This window comes from Barbus barbus (assembly GCF_936440315.1).
Source record: "Barbus barbus genome assembly, chromosome: 29".
NCBI lineage: Eukaryota > Metazoa > Chordata > Actinopteri > Cypriniformes > Cyprinidae > Barbus > Barbus barbus.
Genome location: NC_136757.1, coordinates 29,091,096 through 29,116,095, shown reverse-complemented (window position 1 = coordinate 29,116,095; position 25,000 = coordinate 29,091,096). Strand labels below are relative to the sequence as shown.

The 25,000-nt window shown below is 36.4% G+C and overlaps 1 protein-coding gene across 1 annotated transcript in view; it reads left to right on the top strand.

Annotated features, from left to right (window-relative positions):
• The window catches only part of LOC306849137 (rasGAP-activating-like protein 1), a gene marked incomplete at both ends in the record, with an annotated part of 42,500 nt that overhangs the window by 2,664 nt on the left and 14,836 nt on the right, over positions 1-25,000 (top strand). The window contains 13 exons of the mRNA XM_079383979.1: positions 659-772; positions 1,362-1,435; positions 4,654-4,783; positions 5,071-5,152; positions 5,764-5,904; positions 6,423-6,514; positions 8,313-8,430; positions 10,548-10,701; positions 16,670-16,734; positions 16,820-16,932; positions 21,037-21,229; positions 21,303-21,440; positions 22,790-22,934. Of these exons, the coding sequence (XP_079240105.1) occupies positions 659-772; positions 1,362-1,435; positions 4,654-4,783; positions 5,071-5,152; positions 5,764-5,904; positions 6,423-6,514; positions 8,313-8,430; positions 10,548-10,701; positions 16,670-16,734; positions 16,820-16,932; positions 21,037-21,229; positions 21,303-21,440; positions 22,790-22,934 (1,559 nt within the window). The remainder of the gene's footprint in view (positions 1-658; positions 773-1,361; positions 1,436-4,653; positions 4,784-5,070; positions 5,153-5,763; positions 5,905-6,422; positions 6,515-8,312; positions 8,431-10,547; positions 10,702-16,669; positions 16,735-16,819; positions 16,933-21,036; positions 21,230-21,302; positions 21,441-22,789; positions 22,935-25,000) is intronic.

Genomic DNA, 25,000 nt, shown 5'->3' with positions numbered 1-25,000 from the left:
AGTAACAATGTTTCTGTAATTCTAAAGATGCAATCATTTTTCTTTTATGTTTAGTTTGTAATCAGTCTGAAAAAAAAAAAAAAAAAAAAAAAAACAGCTGTATGTGTAAATGTGCACAAAAGCCATGTCTCTAAACAAGTAGGTCATTTATTGCATTTGTTTAAGTTTTGAAAGCTCAATTAATAATCATAATAGTCACTGATTTATCGATTGCATGCATGATGTATTGATTATTGATCGAACTGATCTGTTTGCCACTGATGCTGTGATGATGGGACGCATCAATGCACTTTACAACATCAGCTGGTTACCATGGAGAACAACAAACTAACCACAAGCCCCTCGCAGAAATGATGCTGTGTGTCTGAAGGAGTCAGTGTTGCTTGTGATAGTTTGATGAACAGCACACCTGGTGTGGTGCATATTTAAAAAGCGTTGTCTTTTGAAATGGAAATGATCAGGCCTCCCTTTGAGAAATTGGGTGAATTGATTGATTGTTTTCCATCCTCGTCACTTATGGTCGTTTAAATTGTTCTCTGTATCCAGGCAGATTCTAATTCAGGCTCGAATGCACGTATTAAACGTACGCAAATTGTCTCCATGCCACATGAAGCTCAGTGAAGTGTTCATTAAATCTTGTGTTCTGTGTCCCGTCTAGAACCGCCACCGTCTGGAAGAACCTAAACCCGTTCTGGGGCGAGGAATACACCCTTCACCTGCCAATGGGCTTCCATACGCTCACCTTCTACGTCATGGATGAAGACACCATCGGGTAACAAACGTGCCGTGATCTCACTGCAGAAGTGAAAAATGCATGAGGTTTGATGAGTAAACCAACAGCAACTAACAAATGTAGCTTATAAAAGCATTGTGGGAACATTGTTTTGAAATAAATGTTTCTAAAACATTACAATGTTCTACTAACATTACTTTCCCCCAAAATTGAACTTCATTTTTTCATTATTCAAAGAACACTTAAAAAAAAAAAAATGTTTCTTACAACATTTTACTAACTTCATTTTCACCCAAAAATATAACATAATAATATAATATTAGTGCTGCCAAATGATTAATCGCATCCAAAATAAAAGATGTGGAGCCCCGTCATGTGATGAACTCACGCAGTGTTTGTAAATGAACACATTCACACAGCAGAACGTTTGCACACACAAACACACAGATGGTGTGATGACCACGTCTGTACTCGTTTCTCCTCTTTGTTTCTTCCGTTTGACTGTAGATCTGTTTGTTTATGTGTTTCATAATGCCTGTAAGTGTGGTTGATGATGATCATGCTGGTGGTTTAATGTGGAAATCTTCTGAATATTAACACAAATCTCATGTTGTTTTTCATGCTGCAGTCATGATGATGTGATTGGTAAAATCTCCCTGAATAAAATCTCCCTGATCTCCCTGATCGCCGCTCAACACAAAGGTAATAACTTTTCTACAAAGAACAAGTGTGCAGAAAACAGACCCATTCAGCACAAATTAAAATACTACAGGATTATTTTCCCAATTAGCAGAACCCAAACACATAGCATACAATAAAGCTGTAAAATTACATTTAAATTTAAATAAAAATTACATTTATTTCAGCTTTAGTTACTTTAGTACATCAAAACGGCAGCAAGATGAAAAGTTTTTAAATGTTTAGATATATAGATATGTATACATTAGTGCTGTCAAACGATTAATCGCATACAAAATAAAAGTCTCTGTTTAGATAATATATGAGTGTGTACTGTGTATATTTATGTATATATATATATATAGTACACACATATGCATGTGTGTATATATAAGAAAAATATGCTATGTTTATATATTTTATATAATATAAATATATAAATGTAAATACATTTAAATATTTTCATACTGTATGTGGGTGTATTTATATATACAAAATTAATATACACAGTCCACATATGTATTATGTAAACAAAAACGTTTATTTTGGATGTGAATCGTTTGACAGCACTAATACATATATGTATATACTGTATGTATATATATATATATATATATATATATATATATATATTTATTTATTTTTCAGTTAATGTTTATTTCAAGTAGCAAAATTATTTTGTTATGGTTTTAGTTTTAGTTAACTACAATAATCCTGATCGCCATGGCAACAGGAACAGTCATCTCTCTGTATGTTTATAAGCCAGAGTCAGAGGAATATGTTGAGTTAAAACTACAGAAACTGAAATGTCTTGGCACAGTCTTTGTGCTAAACCATAAAACATTAACTATTAAATTGAACACAGTGTTTAAAATCATCCGGAGAGCAGAGCAATGATTATTTTCATCCTAAAGTAATTCCCTCCACTGAAAGGCAGGAGTTATGGGTTATTGCGGGCACACGTGTGATGTATGAGCGACCACGCCGCCCCGCAGTGGGCTTCATGTACTCCCAGCATGCACTTGCCCTGCATGATTCACTGCAGCCTGTCAGGACTGACTCACCCTCACCCACAGGATCATGGGAAGCATTGGGCTCTGTGAAACACTCCGATGAGAGATGATTTACTGTAACTGCATCCTACTGCTGCTCTGCTTTAAAATCATCGCTCACATTACTCTGCAGGATTATGTGAAATTTATGCATGCACATTTAAAACCAAATACAACATCATTTTGTGCATAATCCGCAGCCAGAGCATAAGCATACTATACGCATGAGATACTGTATCCCACAATGCACTATGCACAACTTGACCTTCCATTTCCAGTCTGACAAATGAACTGCAAATCATAATTTTTAACATCACCTTTTTTGACAAATTTTTTTGATCATGCTGCCAAAATCTCTGAAATGTGACCAAAGCAGATTTACAATGCAAAACATTTTTACAGCCGCTGCATTTAGCATGCAATAAATCTAAATACGGTTTCTATATAATATGTAAAAAGTAAGCACTATTAAACTTTTTAACAGTATTATTCTGTATTAAACCAACGACATTGCATGCTTGATTCAGTGGGATTCAAACCATTAAAAACAAATCTTTACTTGAAATAAAATAAATGTTAAATGAAATTAAATGAAATAAAATAAAGTACATAAAAACGGTAAACTGTCAAAGCAACATGTATCATTTTAATTGAGTTTAACTTTATGTACTAAAATAAACAAAACTATATAAACATGACAAAAATAAAAAAAGCTAATAAAAATGACAAAAACTAAAAATGTAACTCAAATTTTAATAAAAACGTAATATACAAAAATAAAAACTATTAAAGTAAAAAAAAACAACTCAATAATAATAATAGTAGTATGTAAATGATACTCAAATAAGAGTGATTCACAGCTGATATTACTTGATATTTGCCACACTGGAACTGAAAGGTTTGCATTGCATTGTGGGATACAATATCTGCAGTGCATTCTGGTTGTATACTGCACACTTTGGCAAATGCAAACATTAAATCTGTGTATGATTTACAGTATAAATACTGTATACTGCAAAAAAAAAGTATGAATAGTATGCACGCTATTCTGAATACATCCAATGGGCCTCATTCATGAAACACGAGCAGAACAAATTTTTGTCTAAATCATTCGTAAAGCTGTTCTGATGTAAATTTTAGAATTCATGAAAATATTCGTATTTTCAAAATGTAGAAAGAAATGTACACCTGCTCCCTACCACGTGTAAATCGTGTAAAATGTGTTCTTTTTGGCAAACTGATGACACTGAATTTTGTTGCACTGCAATCATAATATTTTACAAGGTCGTTTGCTCTGTTTTTTTGTTGTTGTTGTTGTTTTTGTAGCTGAGAGTTGATAAACTGTTTAGCTCCGGTTTAGCTTTGGGTAGAACGCAGCGCTTGTCACTATCACTTTTTACCCAGCCGTCCAATCAATTGTAACATTTGGACCAATCAGACACAAAACTATTTGCTATATTTAACAAATAATCTCTTATGCCCCCTCACCTAACCCAAAAGACCCTTCCCCCGAAATGCATTAACACCTAAGAACCTCTGGTTCCATGGCAACTGATCTGATAACACGTGTTTTATTGCTCAAAGGAATGCGGCCAGAGCAACTCACTTCATATTCCTTTAGGAAAAACACATTATAGCATAAAAATGGACTCTTCTCTAATTCAGTCATAGAAAAACCTTTCTTTGAATGAACACACATATCTTCAGATCATTGTGTATATTATTACTGTTATGTTTTTGTGTATTGCATCCTGTTTTATGCATGCTTATGATAGAGCACTAGTTAATATGACCTCATGTATATCATGTTTGGTCTCTATCCATTCGTCTTCGGATGATCTAATTGAGAGTGTATATTATATGTCGATACCTATGCAACATATAAGTGTTCTAAGAATCTTTAATAGTTTGTATATCAACTTCCAATCCAGTTCATATGCAATCATAGGTGGGGATTGTGCTAATTGTGAATGAGCATGCATGAGCGCCCTATTTACAAATGATTGGATTTCATTAACATACACGTTTAACTATCAAATCTGAGTTTTTGGGAAGATCCGTTTAACGTGCAAATTACTCAGAATTGACTCATATATTCACGAATGTTTCATGAATGAGGCCCAATGACTTTTTTGTAATCTGTTCAAATAAGTGAAGTTTCAGCCCTGTTATATGTGTGTTTTCCTGCAGGTTTGGATAGCTGGCTGAATCTGACGCGTGTGGATCCGGATGAAGAGGTTCAGGGTGAGATTCATTTGGCTCTGGAGCTGCACAGAGATGCTCAGAGAACCAGCCTGCACTGTCACGTCATCGAGGCCCGGTGAGGACCTGATCCAGCCTTCTGATAACCTAACATTATTACAAATATTATTTGTTCTGTAACAGACTGCTTTACAATAGTCCAGTCTAGAGGTCATGAATGCATGAACTAGCTTTTCTGCATCAGAAACGGGTAGCATGTTTCGAAGCTTGGCAATGTTTCTAAGATGGAAATCTTCCTCTATTATGAGTCGCTTCGGATGAAAGTGCATAAAAGTTATATTATACAGTATATATTATATTCAGGCTGTCTGAATCATGAGGTGTTGTGTGTTTGTGTGGTTACAGTGATTTGGCTCCACGCGATATTTCCGGTACCTCTGATCCTTTCACCAGAATCATCTACAACAACCTCAGCGCTGAGACATCGGTGAGATCTTCTGTCTCCATCCATACTGTTACCAGAGGCTCTCAGGCTACAAAACAGACAAAACACGCCATTAAAGCACGCTTCTGCATGTTCAAAACATTGACAGTACGCGCCAGAACCAGCCGTTTGGGTGCAGTTTTCACTTCCCTCCTTCTTATATTGGAGTAGCATAAATTGGAAAAAAAATCCAAAATCTTGTGTTTTTTTGGATAAAAAATGAGCTCCATGCTCCTTGTTTGCTGTGCTTGTTTGTAGGACTGCAAAATGTGTGATTATATATTTAATATGACTATAAAATAATAATAACAATCATCATCATCATTTTATTATTATTATAAGAAATATTGTAATATTTCACTGTAAAAAAAACTGAGTCTTCAAGAAAAATATAATAATAATAATTACTATTATTTTATTTTATAGTACAACTGTAAAATTACAATACTAATATTTCTGACATCTCTTGTTAGTATTGCTAAATAAATATGAAAAATATGACATTTTTAGCAAAATAAAGCTCAACAAAGTTCTTGATCAGTATGTGGTATTAAAATGAATTCCTCATGAGCGTGTTCTGCTGTAAATGTTATAATACCAGGCTGTTTCATCAGATCATAAAGAAGACGCGCTTCCCGCACTGGGATGAGGCGCTGGAGTTGAGTTTGGATGAAGGTGAGGATGATGATGGTGGAAGCGTGACGGTGGAGGTCTGGGACTGGGACATGGTGGGCAAGAACGACTTCCTGGGAAAGGTGAGGCGACAGTCGGTCGATTGATTAAACATTTAAATAAGTATCATTTTAAATAACTAGCTGACATTCACTGCAGCAATGAAGTGTCACATGTTTCCATGCATGCACCTTTATGTAAAATTTGAGATGTTGCATTAAAAAATGTGTAGAAGGCAGATCATTTTTTGTGCATATAAACATCAAACTTAATATATGAATAATCTATGTTTCCATCCATGCATCTTTGGATACATATGCAAAATTTGGGATATTGCATTAAAAAAAAAAACACGGGGTGGAAACACCAAGATGTGCATAAAATCTTAAAATGAGAAAAAAATGGGTATAAACTACAATGGAAACTAATTTATATTGAATGTTAAAGGCACTGTTCCCCTAAACAGTCTTTTACTCACACTCCTGTTGCAGTATGTGGTTGTTTGTTCTGTGGAAAACAAAGCAGCTGTTTAGCACGGAAACATGATGATGATGGTTTTTGGGTGAACTGTACTGATTGTGTGTGTTTGTGGGTTGTACAGGTGGAGATCCCTCTGTCGTGTCTGCACAGATCTCCTTCGCTGCAGGGCTGGTTTCGCTTGCTGCCGCTGGGAAACACAGAGGACGACGCCGGGTGTGTGTGTGTGTGTGTGTGTTATACAGTCACATTCATTAGTCACATTGTGTGTGTGATGGCAATTTAATTTAATGGCAGGCTGCTTTCACATCACATTAGAGAAGTGAATTGACCAGAGTCAGAAATTAACTGTTCATTAAAAGGTAACATTTCCCCCCTTGATTTCCAGGGGCTTTTTTTTCATTTAAAAGGGCAGTTTTGTAATTACCTTATTAATTGTATCTGTGCTGTCTTTAATGTCAAATACTTAAACTTAACCAATTACTTCAATCAATCAGCTTAAACTGTTAACAATATCAACAATCTGTTTAAAATTGTATATAAATGATATATTTAAATAACAGGAACTCATTACAGGGTAGGGCTGCAATATTATGACAAAAATCGTTGTTGTCTGTTATAGCTTTTTTGGGGGGGAAACATCACGTCATATTTTGGCTATACAGACAAACGCATCGTTCATGGCGTTAGTCTAGTCTAGTGCAAGTTATGCAAAAACTCCTCTTATAATCACTGAAGCAGCGAAATGCACTTTTCTGTTGCTTAGGATGAGAGATTTTATGCGTGTAGAATTCAGTAAGCATTTTCAGCGCTGACTAATCTACATGCCTCTGATTGGCCATTGCATTCATGAGCTCAACAGAAATGCTTGTGATTGGTTGTAATGGTCAACGCTGCAAAAACAATGTGTAAAAGGCAACTTGAGCCGATCTAAAACCAATCCGGCAAATTGACACTTCATTAATTTTCACGTTTTATTCGGATCACAACAGCCATTTAAACAGATCTAATTTAATTAATTTGATTAATTTTTGCCCCTTTATCTTAAATTTGTGGGGCATTTTGTTCATTTTGGGGGTGTTTTTGTTACAAGCCCCTATTAATTTCTGACCCTGGAATTCACTAAGATTGATTTACATCTGCTGATTCCCAAACCAAATATTTTCTTAAAATACCCAGACATTTTAAGTTATAGAAATATTTCAACAATTTAACGACAGTCACATGTCAGTTGGGGGTCACATGAAATGCAGGTAAACACAAAATATTTAATATTGTTTTATTTTTATATATATTTATTTTATAATATTAATAATAAGCTTTACATATTTAATAGAAGTGTTTTATTTTATTGGGTTTTATTTTAAAATCTATCATTATCTATCATTTAAAATGTTTTAATTTAATTACACTGCAAAAAAAAAAAAAAAATATTTATTCCTCAGTATTTTTGTCTTGTTTTCCAGTATAAATATCTAAATATTCTTAAATCAAGATACATTTACTTGAGATGCGAAATGCTGAAAACGTAACTGAAACTTTTATCAAAATTAAGTGAGATGCCCAAAACAGGAAAAAATATCTGTCAGTGCATGGGGTAAGAAAATTATTTTATTTTCCGTTTGAATTATTATTATTTATTTTTTTACCCTATTAGCAGAATTTATTTATTTATTTTTTTAACCAAAAAAAAAAAAAGTTTCAGTAAACAAGGCTTCATTTCTTATCTCAAGTAAATGTATCTTGATACAAGAGAGTTTAGATATCTGGAAAATGGCAAGTTTTGCAGTGTATTAGCTTTTTCTCAACACTAGTTTGTGTTTGTGAAACTCTAGTCTTAAGGTGTTGGTAATGATGCAAACACACCCAAAAAAGGCTTGTTGCACACCACAGTTTCCCATCTTACAGGTCAGTTCTGATTTAGTCTGAAGAGAATGAAACCCAAACAGTGAAAGCACTATTATAAAGCACACAGTTAGACGCATGGCTGACCGTCTCTCTGTCTGTTTCTCAGAGGTAAACTGGGTGCTCTGCGTCTGAAGGTGCGTTTGGCCGAGGAGAGGATTCTTCCGTCTGTGTATTATCAGCCTCTAATCGAGCTGCTGGTGGAGGCCGTCCTCTCGCCGTCAGAGGTGCATCACACACAGAGACGGTTTCTGTCATTACATGGCATTTAAACCATACGTTCAGTTCTGGTTCTGGTGCTTCAGCTATTCCTCATTAACAGATGATAAAAATACTGACACTAAACCACAGTGATGTCATGTTTGTCAAATTTAGTTCCAAACCAACTAGTTCCTCTTCTTCTATCTGATAAACAAGGCTGTGCTACATTTAGAATTGTAATTAAGAATGTCCGTTAAATTCCTGAACTTGGCAAACAAAATCCAGAATCTTAATTTAAATTTGAATTTCATTTAAAATAGTGCTCTAGTGTAGTTTAATAATGCATTTCATATAAATGTTATCACATACACAACATATTCCCCCAGTTTCACAGACAAGGCTTAAACCTAATCCTAGACTAAAATGTAAGTCTGAGCTGTTTCAACTGAAAGAAACTTGCTCTGACTGATCTTAAAATATATCAGTGCCTTTGTTTTGTCTCAAGATGCACACCAGTAATGCTTTTTATAAGCACGTTTATAAAAATCACTTAAATGTCCTGATTGAACTATGGCCTAATCCTGGCTTAGTCTAAACCCTGTCTGTGAAACCGGGCCATAGACTAGTTCCGAAAACATTTCCGTTTTTATTTTAATTTAAGATATTTAGTTGTGTTAGGTTTTTTTTGTGATGTCTATATGGTTTTTAATCATTTATTTCAGTTTTAGTTATTTTAGTACATCAAGTTAAATTAAATGAAAATGAGAAATGTATTATTAAATGCATGCATATTTAATAATACATGAAAAATCAATGCTTCAAATGACTAAAGGCATTTACATGTAATTTAAACACTCTGTGTTTCACTATTTTTAATCAATTAACTTTCACTTTACACAGAGCACACAGAATTTTCTAGAAATCTGTAATTTTCTATTTTATTTTTAATTTCAGTAATTTAGTTGTATTTTTAATATGCTTATAGTTTTTATTTCAGTTCTAGTTATTTTAATACATCAAGTAAACTAAAATAAATGAGAAACGTTTCCACAATTAATATTTTAAATTACTTTTTATTTTGTTTTAACTATTTTTATTTCCATTTTATTACATCAAACTAAACTAAATAAAAATAATAAATGTTGTATTGGCAACTACATGAAAAAAAATTACTTTAAAAAATATTTAATTTGATTTCAGTTAACATTTATTTTATTAGTGGTAATGGAAATGCTTTATGGTTTAGTTTTAATTGCATATAATAACCCTGATTCAGGCCCAAAAACAGAAACCGTCAACATAACGTCTAATGCTGAGTTCACACTGCATGATTTTTAAAGTCGTTGGATCACTGTTGTTTTCACACTGCACCACTATCTGGGGTATTCAGTCGCTGCTGTGTTCACATTGCACGATGTATCAGCGACAGGAGGTTACACTGCATGACTTTAAAACAGGAAGAATCACAGATTCTGTCTGATCTGCAAACTACAGCCAAAAACACACGAGAACTGATAAGGATATAGCGCAAGATCACGCTGATATTGTGGACTATAGTCCTCCCCGAACACACAATAATTAACAAAGATGATTTGCTAACAACATACTTCTGCTGGGAAAATTTTATATAGGCTACACAAATATAAGTAGGCTACTTGAAAGGGAAACCAACGTTTTGTGCATTTTTATAACGAGTTTATTAGCATACAAAAGCCCTCAAAGTGATGAAAAAGAAAAATGCAATAAATCTTTTGTCCTTTATAGAAGAATATTATTTACAGGAAAAACCCTAGCCCCCTTTTATGTAATTAAAAAAAATTATTATATATATATATATATATATATATATATATATATATATATATATATATATATTATATAGCATGCCAAATATTTGACGGGCATCGGCGATTCCCTCAGATCGCCTCTTTGATAATTCACACTGCGTGACTGCGTGAACGAGCACTGATTTGCCTCTGATTTCGGGCATTTGTCGGCGATTTCGCAAAACCTGTCAGCGAGTGAAAATCTGGGCTAAAATCGTGCAGTGTCAACTTGGCATAAGACGTCATTTGTTCTTGTCCCAAAATCAGTTGAATTCCTCCTCCTGTCGTTCCTGTGTGAATTGTTCCTCTGCTGTCAGGTGGATGAGCCCACGCCGCTGACTCTGCTGGAGGAGGTGACGACGGTGGAGAGCAGGCAAGACGTGGCCATGACGCTGGTCAAGATCTATCTGGGTCAGGGTCTGGTGGTGCCCTTCCTGGACTACCTCAACACCAGAGAGGTCCACAGCACCAGTACGTGTGTGTGTGTGTGTGTGTGTGTGTTTTTGTGACATATGAGGACACAAATTTGTATGACACAGGTATGACAGGTATTACAAGGAGAAGGTGATTATGAGGACATTTCCCCATGTCCCCATATTTCAAAAGGCTTATAAATCATACAGAATGAGTTTTTTTTTTTAAAGCAAAAATGCACAGTTTCCTGTAAGGGGTAGGGTTAGGAGATAGAAAATACAGTTTGTACAGTAAAAAAATCATTACGCCTATGGAATGTCCTCACAATTCACAAAAACAAACGTGTGTGTGTGTGTGCATGGATTGCGGAACGTACCTAAAGAACGGGGGGGGGGGGGGGGACTTCGATTCTGAAAACAAAACATTAGACAATCAAACATAATAATATGCATGCTAACTTACATGAGTTTCTGACAAAATGTTTTATGTAATGTTATAAACGAGTCCGTTTAACAATATTAATTTAAATGAAATCATCATGTAAAAAATCATTTGAAATAAATGAATGAAGACTTGTTGAATGAATGATTCATTTTTGTAGGCTATGTCATATGTGACCCTGGACCACAAAATCAGTCAATTTATTGAAATTGAGATTTATGCATTATCTGAGAGCTGAATGAATACGTTTTCCATTGATGTATGGTTTGTTATGATAGGACAATATTTGTCTAAGATACAACTATTTGAAAATCTGGAATCTGAGGGTGCAAACAAATCAAAATATTGAGAAAATCTCCTTTAAAGTTGTTCAAATGAAGTTCTTAGCAATGCATATTACTAATCAAAAATGAAGTTTCGATATATTTATGGTAGGAAATTTACAAAATATCTTCTTGGAACATGAGCTTTACTTAATATTCTAATGATTTTTGGCATAAAAGAAATGTATAATTTTGATCCATACAATGTATTGTTGGCTATTGATACAAATATACCTGTGCTACTCATGACTGCTTTTGTACTCCAGGGTCACACATTTCTACCAGATCTCAAAAGTAACTCGGGCCCAGCCATTAAAAGTAACTTCCCTGATCCATGTATGTGTGTGTTTGTGTGTGTGTGTGTGTGTGTGTGTGTGTGTGTGTGAGATCAGTGCATCTTCTGTGTGTAGGCGACGTGACGACTTCAGTCCAGCTATATTTACCCACAGTTCCCTTCGCCGGAATTAAGTCATCTGAACTTCTCTCTCATTAATGGGGTTTTGTGTTGCGCGAGCGCGTGGGTTTTCACACTCGGCCAGGGTTTTGTATTGCGTCAAACAGAAAAAGAAAGCCTGCGTTTCCATAGCAACTCCACAGGAAGCAGCTTCAAAAGGAAACGTAACGAGACGGAAATGTTCGTCAGCGAGCGACGGAAGATTAAAGAGAGCGAGCAAGTTACAGCTCCAGCAGAAAGCGTTTTAATGCGTCTGTATCGGTCAGATCAACCATATGGGATCATGATTACTGATTTAAAGTACCTCTGAGATTGCAATAAAGATGATCAATATTAAATTGAATTACAGTTTTTTAGTAGTGTTTGTTAAGGCAAGAAGCCACAGCTCAATAAGTTAAAATAATACTAATAGAGAATCACAATACTTTCCCTAGTTGATTAATTACAGTATATCAAGACAATTGTTTTGGATTACAAGATTCTGAAATGTTGTTTAAATATGCAAATTAGGCATTGTCTAATTAATTATGCACTAATTTGCTTACATTTCCAGAATAGAAATCATCTCGGTTATGCATGTAACCATGGTTCCCCGAGTAGAGAACGAGATGCTGCGATGACGTCATCGCTTTGGGAACATCCTCGGTGTGACGAATGTCTGAAGCCCTTATATCCTCACGCCAATTTCATTGGCCAAATAGCGCTTAGCACCGCCCCCCACGCATTCGTACCGTATGCTATATCACATCTAGACTGTAGAACAGGGGTACTCAAGTTCAGAGGCCAAGCGGGCCGCATTTAAACTACATATGATGCGAAGGGCCACAAATTATTTATTCTATTTTGACAGCAGTGTTTATATCCGAACTATAAACTTTTATTCCAGTACTTCTGTGATTATTTGAATGTTTGGAATACAGAAATAGCGATACAAAAGACTTTGTAAAGAGGTTTCATATAAGCAAACTGCCCTCTCTGGATCAGCGAGATAATCGACGTTGCCTTTACCTTATAGAATATATTATCTGCCTCGTTCTGTGTCAAAAACCGCACATCACCTCAACAAAATGAAGTTATTTCAAACACTCGACTGATGTTGTGGAGTAAAATCATGCTGTCCTCTTTTGTTGGACAACGCTTCTCTTTTAAGTTGTTTGGGGCTTGCAGAGATCGAGCAGCTTTTACTACTGCGATTGTATAGGCTACATTTATAAAAAAAAAAAAAAGAAAAATCAAACTGCCTAATATTTTGAGCGCAAACTGTAATAAAAATACATTAAACTTCAGCATGACGCGGGCCACAAAATTAATGCAGACGGGCCGGATGCAGCCCGCAGGTCGCCTGTTGAGTACCTCTGCTGTAGAACTTGATGAAAGTGCTAGGAGAGGACCATCCTGCTGCCGCACAAACATCTTCCATTGACGATCCTTTCAGAAAGGCCTGAGAAGAAGCCACTGCTCTCGTGGAGTGAGCACGTAGTCCTAAAGGCAAAGTCAAGCCACGCGCCTCGTAGGCTAAAGAGATAGCCTCAACTATCCAATGCGACATTCGTTGTTTGGTGACAGCGGAGCCTTTGCTCTTACCACCAAAACACATGAACAGCTGGTCAGATCCACGCCACTGAGCTGTGCGGTCTACATAGATTCTTAATGTGCTCCCCGGACATAGATCCATGTTACCTGATGCTGTGTCAGCGTGGGAGAAAGCCTCCAAGACCACCTGCTGAAAACAAAATGTATTCGAAGCAAACTTAGGAACATAATCTGGCCTGGGTCGCAATAAGACCTTTACCAGCCCTGGGGCGAAGTCCATACATGAATGGCTGATATATAGAGCCTGCAAGTCCCCTACTCTCTTAAGGGAGGATAAAGCCAGCAAAAGAACTGTCTTGAGAGTCAACAACTTTACTGACACAGACTCCGACGGCTCAAAGGGATGGCCCGACAGACCTTCCAAAACAATTGAAAGATCCCAAGAAGGAACTTGTGTCGGATGGAAAGGCCTAAGCCATCTAGCACCCTGCATAAAACGTGATACCAAAGGATGACGACGCACTGAAACATCTCCTACAAGTGCATGTCCCGCAGATATGGCTGCTACATACACTTTGAGAGTAGCAGAAGCCACTCCCTCAGAAAAATGACTCTGAAGAAACTCCAGCACTGAACCAAAGGGGCAATGAACTGGATCCAGGGCATGTTCTCTACACCATGAAGCAAATAGTCTCTTGAACTTGAAAGTGTCTCGTGGAGGGAGCTCTAGAATTAATAGTGTCGGTAGTCTCAGCCGACAGACCAGAACACACGAACACGTTCTGCTCAGGGGCCACACCCATAGCTTCCATAAATCCGGCCGAGGGTGCCAAATCGTGCCCCGAGCTTGAGTCAACAGATCGTGTCTGAGGAGAATCTCCCAAGGAGGGCCAACCGACAGACTGACCAGGTCCAAAAACCACGACTGGGTAGGCCACCACGGAGCAACCAACAAGTGCTCCACTCGGTCCGATCGTATCCGGAGTAGAACTACTGGGAGCAGCCGGATAGGGGGAAAAAGCGTACAGACTGGTTCTGGGCCATTCGTGGGCCAAAGCATCCAGACCCAGAGGCGACGGGGGAGACAGGGAAAACCAGAGCAGGCAGTGCGTAGTCATGCTCGAAGCAAATAGATCCACTTCCGCTCGTCCGAACCTCTGCCATATGAGATTCACCACTTGAGGGTGAAGTCTCCATTCCCCATCCTTCAGCCTCTGCCTCGAGAGCAGGTCTGCTCCTGAGTTCAGGTGACCTGGGATATGGATCGCTCTGACTGACAGGAATTTTGTTTGAGCCCAAAGAAGAACACTCCTTGCCATCCTGTACAGGGGGCGAGGATGTAATCCTCCTTGACAATTCAGGTATGAAACTACAGTCATGTTGTCTGTCCTGACATGACAGCCCATCAACTGCGGTAAGAACTACCTGAGAGCCAGGATGACTGCTAGTAGTTCCAAACGATTTATGTGCGAACTCCGCTGCTCCTCTGACCACATTCCCCGAACTGGATGTCCTTGATGGACCACCCCCCAGCCCGTCAGGGACACGTCCGTCATGATAGTTTTGAGACGAAGACACGCTCCCAGCTAGACTTCTTTCTGAAGGAGCTGGGGTCTTTTCCACCGTTTTAGAGCACAAAAACCGCCATTTTGCGAAACGGATGACAACGAGGTGAAACGTTCTGGCTCGGTCCACCACTGAAACGGTCGCATATGGAGCAGGCCCAACTGAACTATAGGGGACGCTGCTGCCATCAGACCCAACAACCTGAGACACAAGCCTACGTGGACTAGACGTCCTGTCTTGAACTGACTGAGACAGGTCTGTAATGACTGCACACGTGCGGGAGACAGATGTGCCCGCATTGTACGAGAATCAATGTCTACCCCTAAAAATTTTGTTCTCTGGCGAGGCAGCAGAACACTCTTTCGTGGGTTCGTCCGTAGTCCCAGACTCCGTAGATGATCGAGCACTAAATCTCGATGTCTCAGTGCCTGATCCTGGGATTTAGCTAATATCAGCCAATCGTCTAATTAGTTCAAAATTCAGATGCCCTGGAGCTGTAATGGGGCTAAAGTGACGTCCATACACTTTGTAAATGTTCGGGGGGCCAGAGCCAGTCCAAATGGAAGAACACAGTACTAATAAGCTTTGCCCTCGAAAGCAAACCTGAGGAACTCCCTGTGTCTCTTGACGATCTGGATGTTGAAAGTATGCATCCTTTACATAGTCACAAACCAATCTCAAGGTTGGATCTGAGACAAAATGGACTTTACTGTTAGCATCTTGAACTTGCTCACTCTGAGCGCAAGATTCAAATGACGCAAGTCCAGAATCAGACGCAAACCACCATCTTTTTTGGGTACAGCAAAATACCGGCTGTAAAAACCCGACTCCATCTGAGTGGGGTGTAATTCTTCTATAGCCCCTTTCTCTAGGAGTAACACGATTTCCTGATGTAACACCGCGGCCTGCCCAGGACATACTGTCGTGGGAAGAATCCTGCTGAAAGGGGGTGGCCGTTTCTGAAATTGTATGGTGTAACCGTGTCGAATGGTGCGTAATACCCATTGCGGGATGTTGGGCAAGCGTTTCCATGCGGCCCAAAAATCTGCTAGAGGTTTTAGACGCTTTGTGTTTGGCTGTAGTCGAACTACAGGTGTCAGGACATCTGACTGCGGAAAGATCACATGCCTTTGGTGTGAGAGACCCGGGTTCGAATCCACTGTGAGACACCAATGTGTCCCTGAGCAAGACACTTAACCCCTAGTTACTCCAGAGGCGTGCGACCTCTGACATATATAGCAATTGTAAGTCGCTTTGGATAAAAGCGTCAGCTAAATGAATAAATGTAAATGTAAAAAACAATTACTAAAAATCTAAATAAGAAACTACTGACTAGGTCTGCAGTTTGACAAAATTATATCAGTATGTCTATAAAATAATAATATTGTTTCATTATTATTATTAATAAAATACAAACCTTTCTTAATAAAAACTAAATAAGAAATGTTACTATTATATAATGCTGCATTGTTTAAAAAAAGTATTGTCATAATTTCATATAATAATTTTTTTTTTACACTATAGCTATAAATTTGCAATACTAATTTTTATAGCGGTCTTAATTTCTACAGTTTTTACATGTTAAACCATAAAACTTTTAATTTGATGTGAAATATATGCACAGATGACAGACGAATGCAGATTTCTGGTTGTGGTTTGTTCTGAAGAAACACATGGACAGAACATGTTGTCTGTTTCTCCCCAACAGCAGATCCAAACACACTCTTCCGGTCCAACTCGCTGGCCTCCAAAGCTATGGAGCAGTTCATGAAGGTGTGTGCAGATCTTCATCTGATCTTCATCATGCGCTTGTGTTTTCAGTGTGTGAATATAGTCAGAGGGCTTGTGTTTTTCTCAGGCTGTCGGGATGCTGTATCTACACCAGGTTCTGAAGCCCATTATCAACCGCATCTTTGAGGAAAGGAAATACGTCGAGTTGGATCCATGCAAGATAGACCTCAACCACTCCAGGTGTGTAGAAACCCACAAACACACACACAAAACAGTAGTTCATTCATGCAGTATATCATTAGTTGAAACAGCCATGATCGGGGAAAAATAACGGTGTTGTCAGGCAACAGCAGTGAACTCTCCAAACTTTGGCTTTTAGATCTGTGTATAGCCTGAGAAATGTCACTGAGCACCAACTGAGCTCCAGGTTTTATATTTGAAATATATCACATACACCACCATTTCAGAGGTTTGGGGTCTTGTAAGATGTTTTAATGTTGTTGATATACACGACTCACCAAGACTGCATTTGTTTGATCAAAAATACTGTGAAAATATGTAATATTATTAGATTAAAAAAAGATTTAAATGTGAATATATTGTAAAATGTAATATATTACTGAGGCACAGTTGAATTTTCAGAATCATTACTTACTAAATCTTTAAAATCAAAATGAAAACAGAAAATGTTAATATTAAAACTATATAGATATATTTAAATTAAACTAATAAAAGAAGACATAACTTAACAAATTACATAAATATTCAAAACTAATTGAACTAAAATTAATATGAAAACAGAAAATATACAAAATTAATTGGAAATATGTATAAAATAAAAGTTCTGGAAACTAATATGAACAAACAATGAATAATACATTTATTTAACTATTTATTCATTTTTGTTAATATTAGTTAATTAAAATAGAGTTGTTCATTGTTCATGTTAGTTCACAGTGCATTAACTAGTGTTAACTGTCATGGGGTGAACGAGACGTGAGATGTGCGGATCCATATGCAAGATTTTAATTACAAAGGTGAGGTCAAGAAACCGGCAAGGGTCAGATAGCACAGGTAAAATCACAGACAAGGCAAAGAATATTCCTTCTTACTGTGGGTCTACGATCGGCGAACAATATCCAGTGGGCTTGACATGAGGGGTAATCCAAATAACACAAGCAATAGTCCAGGCGAGGTGCAAACACAGTCCGAAACAGCAGGCAAAGGGTCAATCCAAGATGCACTGGCAGAAGATCAGGAAACAGACAACAAGGCAACACGAAATTACTAGACCTAAATTAGACAAGAACTAGAAACTAGGAATGGCTCCATAGTGTAGCTATCGCTAGAAGAGTGATATACGCTAAACAATACTCCATAATCTGAAAGAGGAAGTCCAAGGCTTATAAAGCGTGTCTGATGGGATTCAGCTGTGTGTGTAATCAGTGCAATGCATGATGGGAAATGTAGTCCAGGGTATAGTGTAACAGACTGTGTAGTGTGAGAGTCCATGTGGTGAGCGGGTGACCTCTGGTGGTGAGTGAACGGACGTTCATAGACCGGATTCGTGACATTAACAAGCACAACTCCTGATTTTAATAATGCATTAGTAAATGCTGAAATTAACATGAACTAAGATTAATAAATGCTGTAGAAGTATTGTTAATTCTTAGTTCATTTTAACAAATGTAGTAATGTGTACTAATGAACCTTATTGTAAAGTGTTACCATTTATTCTTCAAATTTACAACTTTTTATGTATACACCACCGATTTTTTATGTTTTTGAAAGAAGTCTCTTCTGCTCACCAAGGCTACATTTATTTGATTAAAAATACAGGAAAAATATTAATATTGTGAAATATTATTACATTTCAGAATAGCTGTTTTCTATGTGAATATATTGTAAAATGTAATTTATTGCCGTGATTAAAGCTGAATTTTCAGCTTCATTACTCTGATATCATTACTAACTGTGATACATTTTATTTTTCAGGATGCTTTGATGAATATAAAGTTCAAAAGGACAGCATTTATTTGAAATATAAATCTTTCGTAATATTATACAGTAAATGTCTTTACTGCACTTTTGATCAATTTAATGTATCCTTGATGAATAAAAGTATTCTTTCTGACTCCAAACATTTGAACAGTAGTGTATATTCATACATTTTTATGTGAACCCAATGATAACAATAATCACAATACAAGTAAGTGCAAGAATATCTTGTTCGCTTGCTAATAAATGTCTCAAGCAAGCGAGGAATTCACTAAGATTGATATTTTAGCACACAATTCACTAAAGAAATGAGCAAATCAAGTAATGACACAAACATGCTTACAAAATTAGTGCTGATCGCAGTTTGCATGGTGCAGTTGTTTCCTATTTATGGAAACAAGCGAGCAGGATCATTTAGATGCACTTGGTAAAAAAAACAAAAACAAAAAAGTCTTTTAAATAAACCTCCTTACTGTCTACTTTCAGTGGGCGTTAAGAGCAGCGTGTTAATCGCTCTGGAGATTTACTATAATGAGCCTCATTTGCATATAATTTAATTACATGCTAATTGATGCAGCTGGGTAATATTTAATAAATAGCCCAAAATCTCAAAATTGACCAGTGCATGAAAACACAATGATTTTGATTTTGCCTGTGGCAATTATCATTCAAAAATTATCATTCAAAAAGTCAATTATCATTAAAAAAAAACACACAGAGCACCATAGCAACTGCATAGCAACATGCTAAAAATCAATAGTTGTAAACAGGGTTATTATAGTCAACTAAAACTAAAACCATTAAAAAGGCATTTTCCTTACTCTAAATAAATGTTACAGTAAATTAAATAAAGTAATATTTTACAAAACTTGAACTTCGTTTCCAAGGCAACATTTCTCATTTTAGTTAAACTTGATGTACTGAAATGAAACTAAAACTGAAATAAAAACTAATAAAAACTATACAGACATTTAAAAACAACAACAACTAAAAATAAAGTCAAAAACAACAAAATTACTAAAACTTTAACTAAAATTTAACATGACAGCTAAAACATCTCATTCTTAGTGGATTTTTATTTCAATCATTTATGCATTTATGATTCATGCAAACAATTATATTCTGTATTGTTTATTTTACATTTATTTTATGTCATTTTAATTTCAATCATTTACACTATGCATGTCAAATTTATTCAGTCATTTATGCATGCATTCCTGTTGGAAAAATCATATTTTTATCATATTTTATTTAGTTTATTTTACATTTATTTTATATTATTTTTATTTAAATCATTTATGTATGCACTCATGTTAGAAAATAATTACTTTGCATAAAATATAAAACATGAAATATTAATTATCTTTCCAATTCTTCTTGTCTATAAACTCTTACATTCACAATACCTTAATATTATTGCAGTACTGCGCATAAAAAATCATTCCTTACCATTGACAGCAGATTCGTTGTCACCACGGGTCACATCAACATCATGCACAACACATGCGTCATCTTGAATTCCAGTTGTTTCCAACTGTAAATATGCATAAAGCTGTAACAGTAAGCAGACAGATACTGAGAGAGAAATATGATGTCAATATGTCAACAAAAATTACTAAAATTAATACGAAAGCTAAAACATCTCATTCTTAGTGAATCCCTGCTTGTTAATTGCAGCAAATTGCACTGGAGTTTACATTCTATAATCAGCCTTGTATTGCATAGAAAAGAGGCGTGTTTGCCTAAAAACATGACAATGACTTGCTCATTGATGCAGCTAGGTAATATTTAAAGGTGTCCTGAATTGAGAAATCAAAAATCTAATTTTACTTGATGTTTACAGGTCATTGTACTATGAAATCATCCTCAGAACTCAAAACTTCCTTGTTAGTCCGAAAACAGCTTTTATTGAACCCAAGCTCAGAAAACGACTCGTTTCAGATTTTGTCACATTATGACATCACAGTGTGATGAAAGCCCACCTCTGCAGAATCAGATCAACGCCTACTTCTACATCATCCCGTCTTCAGCCCCACCCACTGGAGCATTAGTGAGATGTAATGTAGCTCAGTTCATATGCAAAGATGTCAGCCAATCAGATCAGTGGGCGTTTCCATTGACGGCTCACAGCAGACACGCCCCTTCCAACGGAGCCTTCAAATCAGAGGCTAAAATCAGGATAGAAAATAGCCTTTTATTTCTAAATCTAAATTATAATCATGTTTTATGTAAAATTATACTGGCATTATAATTGCACATAAAGTATTAAAAAAGCAGCTCATGACCCCTCTAAAAACGACTGTGACCATCACATAAAGTGCATCTGAATCCGTGCTCTCTCTGCAGGCGTATCTCGTTTAAAGGCTCTATGTCGGAGGCTGAGGTCAGGGAGAGCAGCGTGGGGCTCCTGCAGATGTATCTGAGCAGCATCATGGAGGCCATCGTCAGCTCTGTCTCCCAGTGTCCTCCTGTGATGAGAGTCGTCTTTAAACAGCTCCATAAACGTGTGGAGGAACAGTTTCCAGAACCTGAGAATGAGGTGAGGACCTGATGATAATGAGGATGATGATGATGGTGGTGGTGTGGTTTTACTCACGGTTTGTGTCTCGTAGGATGTGAAGTACTTGGCCATCAGCGGCTTTTTCTTCCTGCGGCTGTTTGCTCCTGCGATTCTGACGCCCAAACTCTTCCAGCTGAGAGATCACCACGCAGACACCAGGACCAGCAGAACGCTGCTGCTGCTCGCTAAGGTACGGTGCACATTCACATCGCAAATTCAGCTTCAGAAAATTAATAAAATGTGCAACTGAACATTAAATGCTCTCTTAAATGAAAATGCCCTCCCAGTAAATGCAATTGGGAAGCTCCTGCTTTTAAGTTGGGCATTCGTTATTACAATATTTAAAAAAATTTTCTATACTGTTTATTTTACATTTCTTTTTATATAATTTGCATAAAATGCATACATGTCAGAAAAAATATTTATTATAATATTCTATATTGTTTATCATCATTTTCATTTCGGTCAATTATGCATGCATTCATGTCAGAAAAATATTTTTTGTTATATTCTATATTGTTTATTTTCATTTATTTTATAAAATTTTCATTTCAGTCATTTATGTCTGCATTACTGTTAGAATAAACATGATTTTTATTATATTCTATCGTTTTTTTTTTTAGATAATTTTCATTTCTGTCATTTACTTTATGCATGCATTTATTTTTGAAAAATCATATTTTTTATTATGTTCAATATTGTTTATTTTTCTATTGATTTTTCTATCATTTTCATTTCAGTAACTAATTATTTTATATTTAATATAATTTTATTTTGTGCATGCATTCATGATTAGTATGATTAGTAGCCTAACGTACAATGTTTTTATTCACATTAACTTTCAATGTTAAATTCACATTAAATATAAAGTCGGTTGAATTAAAATATGTTATGGCATGACACCCATATCTGTTAATTAAGTAAACAGACAGGTTATTATGCATAGTTAATATATTACATTGTTAGGTTGCTTTGACAATCGCCCACTAGATCAACTAACATATAAGGTAATAAAGGTGTAAAAAATTAATTTCTATAAAGGTGAGAATCGAGATATTTCATGATATAGTTAATTCGTTTGGGAATGTTTCGAATAAAAAGGAAAAAAATAAATAAAACATAAGTGTTGTTGTGGCTGCTGTGTGCCACATGACGACCCCCCCCCCCCCCCCCTACCAAACTCGTGCCCCCTCAAAAATAATGAGTGCATGACGCCGCTGCCCGTTTCTATAGAAAATACATAAACTCAGGAAATTAACATGCATTTATCAGTGCATTTTGTGGGATGTTCAAGGAATTAGTTTAGGAATCAATATTGTCATAGTTTGCATTTAAAATAAAGTATGGTTGTTGAATTTGAAATGCGGAAACATGATGGAACTTCAAATGCACTTTAAAAACACAAGAGGAACTGACTGAATACTGGGACTGCGGTGAGCTTCATAGAATGAGGGTTACTATCTGCACACGATCAACTCTGAAGCACTAGGATGTTGAAACAGGCAGTGATCTTCACTCACCCACTCACACCTCTCTCAGGCTCTGCAGAGCATGGGGAATCTGGGCCTTCAGCTGGGTCATGGGAAAGAGCAGTGGATGACCCCTCTGCATCCCAGCATCCTGTGCAGCGTGGCGTCCGTCAAAGATTTCCTGGACAAACTCATAGACATCGATCACGACAATGGTGAGTCGCCATGACGACTGGCCACAAATATCACAGCAACTTATTACCATGACGACAGACCGAGAGAGACAATTAATTATAAAGACTGTTTACTAAAAATACCAAACCAGGGTTATCATCATGAACTAAAACCATAAAAGCATTGTCACAACATCAAATACAACAAAATCCCAAAAACTAAAAAAAATAAATAAAATAGGTGTCAATATATATATATATATATATATATACAGTGATCTCCAAAAGTATAGGAACAGTAAGGCCAATTCCTTTATTTTTGCTGTAGACTGAAAACATTTGGGTTTGACATCAAAAGATGAATATGAGATGAGAGATTAACATTTCAGCTTTTATTTACAGGTATTTTCATCTGGATCTGATACACAACTTAGAAGATAGCACCTTTTGTTTGAACCCACCCATTTTTCATGTTACCAAAAGAACAGATAGAATTAACAGATTAAAGTGAAAAAGACTTTATATTTAGTTGCAAATCCTTCAATAACTGCATCAAGCCTGTGACCCACTGACATCACCAAACTTTAGCATTCTTCTTTTGTGATGCTTTTCCAGGCTTTCACCGCAGCCTCTTTCAGTTTTGGGGGGTTACTCCCTTCAGTCTCTTCTTTAGCAGGTAAAGTGCATACTCTACAGGGTTTAAGTGTGGAGATGTACTTGGCCAGTCTAAAACCTTCCACTTCTTGCCCCTGATGAGCTCCTGTGTTGTTATGGCACTATGTTTTGGGTCATTATCTTGCTGCATGATGAAGGATCTCCCAATCAGTTTGGTTGCATCTTTCTGTAAATTGTCAGACAAAATATTTCTGTAGACTTCTGAGTTAATTTTGCTGCTGTCATCATGTGTTACATCATTAATGAAGATTAATGAGCCTGCCCCAGAAGAAGCGATGAAAGCCCAAGCCGTTACATTACTTGTGTAATGTGTACTATAATGTACACCTGTGTACACTGTGTTTCAGATGAGCTTGTATGTTTGGGATCATGAGCAGATCCTTTCTTTCTCCAAACTTTAGCCTTTCCATCACTTTGGTCCATAAAACCTTGTCCCAGAATTAGCTCGTCTCCTATTCTTCTTGCTAATGAGTGGTTTGCATCTTCTGGTGTAGTCTCTGTTCTTTTGTTCATGAAGTCTTCTGCGAACAGTAGATTGTGATTCCTTCACTCCTGCCCTCTGGAGGTTGTTGCTGATGTCACTAACAGGTGTTTTAGGGTCTATCTTTACAGCTGTCACAATGTTTCTATCATCAACTGCAGATGTTTTCCTTGATCTACCCGTTTGAGGTGTTACTCAGTACACCAGTGGTTTCTTTCTTCCTCAGGAGATTAATGATTGTACTTGCTATTGCCAGTGTTTGTGCAATGGTTTGATTGATTTTTCATCTTCTCTCAGCTTCACAATTGCTTGTTTTTCACCCATAGACACCTCTCTGGTTTTCATGTTGGTTACACGTCTAACTAACTATAAATGCAGTCTGCACGGATCTGAAACTGAGCGCAGACATTCAGTGCTATTTATGACACACCAGGGCAACAAAACACACCTGTCAGTCACATGTTCCAGTACTTTTGGTAACATGAAAAATGGGTGGGTTCAAACAAAAGGTGCTATCTTCTAAGTTGTGAATCAGATCCAGATCAAAATACCTGTAAATAAAAGCTGAAATGTTAATCTCTCATCTCATATTCATCTTTTGATGTCAAACCCAAATGTTTACAGTCTACAGCTAAAATAAAGGAATTGGCCTTACTGTTCCAATACTTTTGGAGGGCACTGTATATATATATATATATATATATATATATATATATATATATATACTATTAATTGTTATTATAATTTATTTATTATATTGTAAAATAAATTTTATGTAGGCTACATATTTTTTTAAATTTGTACAGTTTATTTTATATATATATATATATATATATATATATAAAATACATTATTTTTTATAATTGTTTTATATTTCTTCATTTGTTCTCTAAGGATGTACTGTATATATCAAAACTTTGTACATTTTTACAAATTTAATAAAAAAGTTGAT